Raw genomic sequence first — 8,791 nt, 5'->3', positions numbered from 1 at the left:
CAAAGCAAAATACTTTCATTTTGTCAAATGCTAATTAGAAATGAATAATGTCTTCACATGGTAAAACAATCCCCAATTTTTTGTGCATTTAAAAAAAAGTTTGGTAATTATCCAAATTTAGAAACTACAAAAGATCTTTGATGAATGCAGCATTACCACGGCTCTGCAAGATGACGCTGTTGTGTGTGGCTTGGTGTCTGATAATTTTCTTGGTGCTGATGCTTTTGCTGAAGCTGGAGTACATGGAGAGAACCCATGCTTGCACAGAAGAAACATGCAAACTCCATGCGGAAAATCCCCAGATATGCACCCGGCACCTTCTTACTGCAAGGCAACAGCGCTACCAACTGCACCACTGTGCAAGCTAGGCTCTTTGACTCCATATTTGAAATGCAAAATCAATCTGGGGATAGAAAAGTGTCTTTATCACCTCCTGGCTTGATTACTGTGACGTGCTGTATTTCTGGGTCAGGCTCTCTCTTGCCTTCAGCTCGTCCAAAATGCAGCGTCTTCTCTACTAACGTAATCACACAGGCAAGAACAAATCATTCCTGTTTGCTGGCTCACTGTGTGCTACAGAACTGATTAATAAAAGGGGCTTTATAAATAAATCGGATTGAATTTAAATGCAGCTACACATTACATTGTTTAAGAAACAGAGCTGTTTCCAGCAGCAACAAAAAGGGAAACTTTCAGTTTACTCTGCTTCATTGGAAACCTGAGACAGAACCAAGTCAACAGGAATAACTTATTAAATATGATTTAGGCCAAAAGGTGAAAACCTGGACTTGATGGATTAGACTTGGAATCTGTTGATATCTGCGATTCTAGTCCATGTTTGAAACGCTAATTTTGAGGTAATAAAGGAAGCAGTTGTTAGGTTGACAGATGGCTAATAAATACTGTTATCTCCTTGACAACACTCCTTTACACAAACAGTAACGAACCATGTCAAAGTTTTTAAGTTGTTTAGCAGGATTTTGGATACGCAATAGAAAACAAAACAGAAAAGATAAATGGCAAGAACACCTCAAATGGGTATTTGTTCAAAATCTCAATTTCAAAACCCATAATACTTAGAGAGGACAGGGTAGAACAGTTTTACACAAAATAAAGATTATTTAAATCATTGATTGATCTGACTGTGAAAACAAAAGAAAAATACTGTTATTGTTTCCAAAATCTCATCCAATTCTCAAGAGTCCAACGTCAAGGGCCGACTTGCCTGATGAACTGGATGCATTATGTACTAATACTTCAGTATTAAGAGCATCTCTAATCACTCCTGTAGGTAACAGTGCTTCAATACCATAAGCACATCTAAGGCATACACCAATTTCTCATCTATACATTGTGCAAAACTCTTATTTCTATATCTTTATTACCTTTAGTACTTTGAAGCAGGATAATTTCTTCCAGAAATCTGGCTTGACAAAGTCACTGATCAGCTTCTTTGAAACTGCTGACAGCATCCGCCTGCAGTTTCTCTTGAAGCTAAAAATATGCATGTGAGCTTGGTTTCCACTGTTGCCGCTTCACCTTATCTTGATGTCTCTCTCTTCTTCTGCCACACAATGTCTTTGCTTCCCGTGGCCAGAAATGGAATAACAAACTCATCCCACATTATCATTTGCACACATTTGCATTTTATTACATCAAACTTCTTACATCAGCTAAATATGTAAAGGCTTGTTCAAATGAGAGCATCACAATGAAAAACCTGCATTTGAAAAAAAAAAAAAAAAGACAAGATGCTTTGTGACACGGTAATTCTGCTTAAAATGTTAAGTAATACAAAGCATTTTTAAAGCTTAAAAGTTGAAAAATGAGTCTCAAGTTGTGCTTGCTAAGTGTGCGGTTATATAAAGAATTGATCTGAAATTTTGACTTCAACAGCAATATAAGTGAACATTGTAAATCTTACCCTCAACATATTGTCTGTTTCATATTAGATCTGACTTTTCATCACTGGAAACATGCAATACACGTGTCTGCCAGTGCAGAAGTGGCTGACTGCTGTATGTTTTGTTCAACAAGTTACCATAACTGCTCTGCTCGCTCTCCTCCAACTACATGGCACTTATCCCCCATCATCTTCTGTTCACTTTAAGCAAGCTTAAAAGCACCCAGAAAGGTAGAGTCTCCTTCCAAGGAAATGTTGGCCATAGATCGGGGGATCAAAAGCTCCAATTTGTCTTCCTTCTCCAGCTTTACAATACCTGCAGGATTCAGATGACTACTTCAGACAGGTTGCATAAAGTAAATCACAATTATAATGCAACTTAAGTTAAAGAAGCAGTACTTTATCTCTTTATTGAGTTGCTATTAGTGGACATAGTTTATGGCACAAGCTCACCTCCTGTGTAGCAAGTGTTGTAAGAGTAATCAGGGTTCATGCTTTGGATGCATCGGAACAAATGCACATCCTCATCCTCATTTCCCACAACGTTGCTCTTCCATCGTATCACCACGTGCCCCATTGTGAAGGTGCTGTCCATGTAGTAGACCTACACAAACCAAAGAACATATGGGTTATGCCCATTGTGAAAACGTTCTGAAACAGGCAGGAAAACAAAAATGCTACAATTTGTCTGCGGATGGGTGGGTGCTTTTAATTCCTCAAAATGAGTAATTAAACACAACATGCACTCAGAGGGAGCACACCCTTTTTGAATCACCATGTGTAAAGGAAAAGAAAGCTACGGTTCTGCAAATAGAGTAGCAGCAGCCCCCGGTGTACAAATTAGGAAACTACAGTACTCGAGCCCACCTGACTGTAGACAAAGTAGAAACCAGGCTCGTTGACTACAATGCAATCCCCAACTGTCGCCAGGGATGAGCCTCTCCTCAGCCCAGTTTGCCAGGGGATACCTATGTACGGACCCGAGGAAAGTTCTGACAGAGACAGAGCATCTTGTTAGAAAAGATGCAAAAAAAAACAAAAACAGAAAAAAACACCAACAACTGACATGCAAACATATTTTCTGTAGGTTTTAATCTGGAACATTTAAGTGCATATTTAATTCCAAAGTAGAGGAAATATAAATAAAAGCAAAACAGGAAACAGTGTACCTTTCTTGAAGGGTTTTCTGCTGTTGTTTGCCAAAAGCTGCAGGCAGGAGACAGAATCTGGTATAAAACGCAGGAGAATTGTATTAGTCCTCTGTGACCTTTTGGGTATTTACGCTGAAATAAATAGGTAATTATGAAATCTACTAGTGGTGTTGCATTTACGGTGCTACAGTAAAAGCATGCTACAAGTAGACAACAATTAAAAAATCATTTGTTGTTTTTTTGTACTTGATGGCTATTGCATTTTTTTCTGGGACTCCAGTTATGGAAAAAAAAATGTATCAAGCAATTCACTACTTGATATTTTACTGTCTGGACAAGAAGTTATTTTTCATTTTAACAAAACACTGAAACTCCAAATGCTTCTTGTATGTTAATGTTGGGAGATATTTTGTGGTATGAAAGTATATCTAATGCAAATACCAACACAACTTGACCAATCCTGCGTCTGGTTTGGCTTTTTCAATTTTACTTCACTCCACTGTTTCCCACAGCCCTTATGTACCTTTAGGATGGGGGGTGAGTGAAAGTAAGGGTTTCACTCTGCAAAAGGCAGCGTTTTGCTAACAGCTATTTTATAATTAACTGAAAATGAGTGTTTGGATCTGTATTACAACAAGAACAAACTGAACTCCATGCTATTGAAACTCAAGACAAGGTTCCCTTCAAACATCAATCCAATTCTTTATCCATAAGGTTTACCAAGAGGCCTGCAAACCCTATGTGCTATAACAGTTTTAACTGTTAGTAGGAAGGCTTTCCAGAAGGTTTAGAATTGTGATTATGAGAAATTCTAACCATTCTTCCAAAATAAACGTGGCAAAAGGTTAATGTCAGATGAGAAGACTTGGCTCACAGTCTCCGATTCATCCCAAAGGCGTTCCGGTGGTTCAAGGTCGTTGCAGGTCTGGTCAAATTCTTGCACAACAAATTAAGCTGATTCATGTTTTTAGTGGCTGCTCCTCTGGACAGTCATGTCAAAAAAGCAAACAGACTCCTTCCTCCCTGTAGGTCCCACAACATTAGGAGCATGGCACTATCCAAATAGTGCAAGAGCTCATTTCACTGTAAGAGGAGAATCCTAGCTCCTGAAAAACATCCCACACCAGACCAAAAATGTGGTGTAAAGTCAAACATTACACTTCACACAATGCAGACAGACAAGTATTGTTCTCCTGGCAATTGCTGGTGACTTATGTGCACCGTGTCTCAGCATCCGCTGAGCCCGAACACTTTGTGGCTGTGTTACTGTTGTTCCACTTCCACTTTGTTATAATACTACTGTTGCAGTACTAATAGTGACAAAATTTCTTGACCGTGTTCCTGAGTGCGACCCATTCTCATACTTGTTTGTCTTTCTATGTCTGTGATAATTAAAGTGATAAGAAACTCATAAATTAAATTAAACAAATGAGCAAATACTTTTAGCAACACAACTTAAAAGCCACTGTCTGTTCAGCACAGGACCCCGGTCATCACTGCATGTAATGTTCTGTGCAAATGGTGAGCATTTTATTCCAACATAAAATTGTAGTTAAAAATGTTCCTGTACCTAAAACAATGAGAATTGTTTATAAGTAAAATCACAATTTTTCTGAAAAATCCCGTTCAGAAAATAGTCCAGACTGTCAAAAATATTTCATAATTCTGAAACCAAAAGTGCACTTTTCTCTACACTTTTTTCTCTTAAATAAGCAGGCAAATGTATATATATATTTTTTTTTACATTTGTTGCGTATTTTTTCATTATTTCCAACACAACTTTACCAAGCCTGTGAAATGCTCTAAAATAAAATTGAAGTAGAAATATAATTAGTAGAAAATAACCAATTATAAACATACAAATCTTGCTTTTATGATTAGGTGACAATTCTCCTAGCTCCTGAAGTGTGTTAAAATAAATGTGCACATATATATAATGTTGTTTCTGCAGGGTTTGCATGTCATACATCACATCCAATATCAAATGTTTGTCTGTCTTACCTGAGATCTCTGGTTCAGATATTGTTCTTTTCCTTCTTATTCGACTGAAAGCATGTTGAGACTCTGGTAAATCCTGAAGCGCTTTGGTATTTTCTCTTCCTTTGATGTTTCCAGTCTGCATGGACACGATTACCATTTCTAGAAACACTGAAATACAACAATCGAATGCCAGTTGAAATCCCTACTGACCGTTACTTACCTGATCTCGGTGGCTGACCTTTTTCCCCTCTTCTCTCATGCGGCTGATGTCTGACTTGAGCCCCTCTACTTCAGCTCTCAGATCCACTAACTGGTACAGGGAGAGAGCTGACAGAGAAGAGGAGGTGACAGCAGCCAGTGTCAGCAGAAAAACTGGCCAAGATACCCTTCTTTCAGACGCAACTTGTCCAGTTCCGTGCTTCCCATCTGCTAAAACTGCCATTGCTGGGGAAGTTTGAACCCCCAGACAGTTCACACTAGCAGCATGACCGTTTTTACTCCTAAACTATTTCTCTTCTTACAGACCTCAATTACGAACAGTGAATGTTCTCTTTTCTAATTATGTTTTTTTCAGGAGCCGCAAGCTGCACAGAGCCTGGATTCGTTCAGTCCCGACTTCCTTAACTCTCGTTTTCTTTCAGTGGCTGAATCTTGTTTAGTCTGAGAGACTACGCAGTATAAATAAGTCAAACAAAAGACAAATCAGCTTCCTCCTCCGTGGTTCCGCAGAAGAAACCACACCAACAGCTTCCTGCCTGACCAGCAGCATGCCAAATCTTTAACTTTTTTTTTTTGCTTTCGTTACCAAACACATCCCTTTTGTTCCCAATCCAAACAATGAACTCATAGCAACATATAGGAAGGATGGTTGATATGAACACGGCACCTCTGGGATCTGCATGAAAGGATTTCAAGCTAATAAACACTTGAGAGAACGTTTATAAATGACTAAAATTGTCACAGACTGAAATGAGGAAGTGCAAATGCTTCATTGCTTCATCTTCGAGCGGCATCGTAACATGACAAAATGAACTTTAATTCCGAGAATTAAAATGTGAAGTAGGGACAAGTCACGCCATTAGTCTTCTATTTCTTGAAAATTATAATTATTATTTTTTGTACTTCAGTTTCCAACATTAAAGTTCAAAGTAAATGTTTTATTTTTACAGTTTTCAGTGGCCGAGGTTATGGTATATGAAATGAAAAACAAATATATTTTAATGCAGCCATTGACCCACTTCTGCTTACCGAAACACTGCAAAATTCCTGTAAATTTGCTAAATTTAATATAAATCAAAATATTTATACGGTATTTATTGAGTTCTGAGAAAGACACTAAGCAAAAAAGCGCAGAGGCTGTAAGAGAAAGATAAAGTCAGACTCGGATTAAGATAAGAAAATTTATAGCCACATTTCCTGCAAGACTTGACAGTCACTCAATCATGACTGTGTAAAAAAGTGGCGCTTTGAACTGCATATTTTTGAAAAAAAAGCACTGATTAAAAACAAACAAACATGTTTTTGTCCTAAGCAAAAACATGGTTTTGCTTAGGATGGTATTTTTCAGAATGAACGCATTCTGAAAAATACCACTAGTGAGGCACTACTCAGTTATTTGAAATATGTAAAAGGGTTTTTTAAAGATCAGTGGTGAACTACATTTCCAAATGATTCAGGGCTGCTATAACCTGAGAAAAACAGATTTTATTTGACAATCCAATATAAAAACAGAGCAAAATTAAATTAGCTACAGAAAAGATTTTTTGGACTTTTTTTCAACATTTTAACAGTCTTACCCTCCTCCATCCATGAAAAACACATTTCTGGCTCTCTCTACAAACTTGTCACTTGTACACAGGTCTTTGTTGACATGGCCCTATAGGTGGCAATCACATTTCTATCTAGGTGACCTTTGAAGGTCACTATTTGCACTAGATTTTTCTTTTAAATGACTGAATAGTAATACACACCATACATTTTGCTTAAGATAGATTAGAAAGATTAGAAACCATATATAATTTCATTCAACTTAATATCTTTGTGTATTTCTCTCACATAAAATCCCAATAAAATACATTGACATTTGGGGTAATAATGCAACAAAGGGTGAAAATGTTTTTTTAGAATATTAGGTGAGAAACTTATATATACTGGTTCACAGTATTGGTCATATTGACTGGTTCATATAGTCAAATGTGCCATTTATTGCTGAAGATTTTAAATGAAGGTAGGCTACTGGACTGCATTCCTGTTAGCATCAAGAACGCATACAGATGGATCCATTTCCAAATGCAGCAACATAAACCCAGCATATTTTCTTCTGATGAAAAACATCAATGTATTTATTTGTTTGAGTATTGTTTGAGATTAAATTCTAGATTCAATGTGTGGCTCTGATACCCCTAAAAGTTGCAGTGCAACAAACTACATTCAGAAGTTTTTTTTTTTTTTAATTACTACATATAGTCCACTTGTACATAATTCAGAGAACATTAGTGAGCAAACAGCATCACAAAGACCAAACAACAAACTAGTTTGCTATAAATAACTTACAGAGCACTGTTCAGTCTCATCCAAAAATGAAGGGTGCCACGAGTTGAGCAAGTGGTGCGAGTGCGGTGAAATTGATGGGGTTTGTTTGTGGCTCTTAGAAGCAGCTTTGTACTTCTCACACTACATAAAGCTTTCTGTCAGCAGTTTTTCTTTTTTCTGCTCAGAATACACGTAGCCTCATGCCAGTTGGCGGCAGAAGTGAACCGGCGATAAATTTACACTTACCCATGATAGTCGCAAAGCTTGCTAGCTACAAGAGTTAGCAACTAGTTAGCCTCGAGACACAGAATGCCGTGAAGACGTGAAGATGTCCGCCCACGACTGAAGCTTTTGGCTGACTGCGAGAGAGAAAAAAGACTACAAGAATACACAACATTATTAAATAGTCTTGCCTAGGATTGCCACCTTTCAGAAATTAAAATAAGGGACCAGTCCCTGTATATGTAAAGCGAGTAGGGGGGGAGGTTCCGGCGGCAGCGTGTCGGTTAGTGTGTGTTACCCAGAAAGCAGTTGGTCACAATATCGCAACACCAACACCGTGAGTAAAACAATGACTGGGGCAGCCTACTATATAAAGTACTACGGACACTTACATATTCGTAGGTTATGGAACAAATCGCGTCCCGTATCAGTTCAACGAGAGATGCTTCATTGAACAGTCAGTTATAGGACAGTTCCCGTATTTTACGGGATGGGTGGCAACCCTAGTCTTGCCATAACAAAACTAAAGGCTTGTAGCAAACTAAAGAGTTGTATTGCAATGTAAACAGTACCCTGGTATTTTCTTGCCTTTAAAATTCATTTGAACCTTTTGGGCTTCATGGTGTTCGTGACAGAACATAAAGTAATGGTGGAATATTCTCTGCAGTGCCATTTGAAATCATTCATATCATTTAAAGTTTTTACAAAGTATTTTATTAGGATATTCTGACAGGGCAACATCAGGTATCACCCCATAGTAACACATGGTGGTGGCAGCATTATGCTTTAGGAAAGTTTTTCTTCTGCTGAGACAAGAAAGCTGGTCAGGGCTGTTGGTACAATAAATATAGCTAAATTTAGGACAATCCGTGAAGAAATGAACAAACGTGAATCAAAACACCATTTTACTGTATCAATTTATTGCATGTTACAATACAGAAAATAGAAAGTGAAAATGTGTGCTTACAAAAGAAGTTGAAAGAAATAGAAAAGATACATAACT

At 37.8% G+C, this 8,791-nt stretch overlaps 1 protein-coding gene across 2 annotated transcripts; it reads right to left on the bottom strand.

The window, feature by feature from the left end:
- Positions 1-1,623: 1,623 nt before the first annotated feature.
- On the bottom strand, positions 1,624-8,054 carry tnfsf13b (TNF superfamily member 13b). Of its 2 annotated transcripts, XM_007555358.2 has the most exons (7): positions 7,813-8,054; positions 5,255-5,361; positions 5,056-5,170; positions 3,073-3,129; positions 2,771-2,895; positions 2,357-2,507; positions 1,624-2,219 (listed from the first exon to the last, which is right to left on the bottom strand). In XM_007555358.2, exons 1-7 carry the CDS (start codon positions 7,814-7,816, stop codon positions 2,107-2,109), a joined length of 672 nt encoding a protein of 223 aa, XP_007555420.1. In that variant the 5' UTR covers positions 7,817-8,054; the 3' UTR covers positions 1,624-2,106. The 2 variants fall into 2 exon arrangements, with proteins under 2 accessions (XP_007555420.1, XP_007555419.1); XM_007555357.2 differs by lacking the exon at positions 7,813-8,054 and having other exon boundaries at positions 5,255-5,811.
- Positions 8,055-8,791: the final 737 nt, after the last annotated feature.

Source organism: Poecilia formosa, unplaced genomic scaffold (assembly GCF_000485575.1).
Source record: "Poecilia formosa unplaced genomic scaffold, Poecilia_formosa-5.1.2 Scaffold70, whole genome shotgun sequence".
Lineage (NCBI taxonomy): Eukaryota > Metazoa > Chordata > Actinopteri > Cyprinodontiformes > Poeciliidae > Poecilia > Poecilia formosa.
Note: the sequence above shows the minus strand (reverse complement) of the source record. Positions and strands in the feature narration are given on the sequence as shown.

Excerpts from the sequence above, each read along its gene's own strand:
- tnfsf13b (XM_007555357.2), bottom strand. The coding sequence starts at position 5,476 with ATGGCAGTTTTAGCAGATGGGAAGCACGGAACTGGACAAGTTGCGTCT. Across the intron at positions 2,508-2,770 it reads TCTACTTTGTCTACAGTCAG|GTCTACTACATGGACAGCAC; the intron begins GTGGGCTCGAGT and ends TGGTTTGTGTAG. Across the intron at positions 2,220-2,356 it reads CAACACTTGCTACACAGGAG|GTATTGTAAAGCTGGAGAAG; the intron begins GTGAGCTTGTGC and ends TGAATCCTGCAG.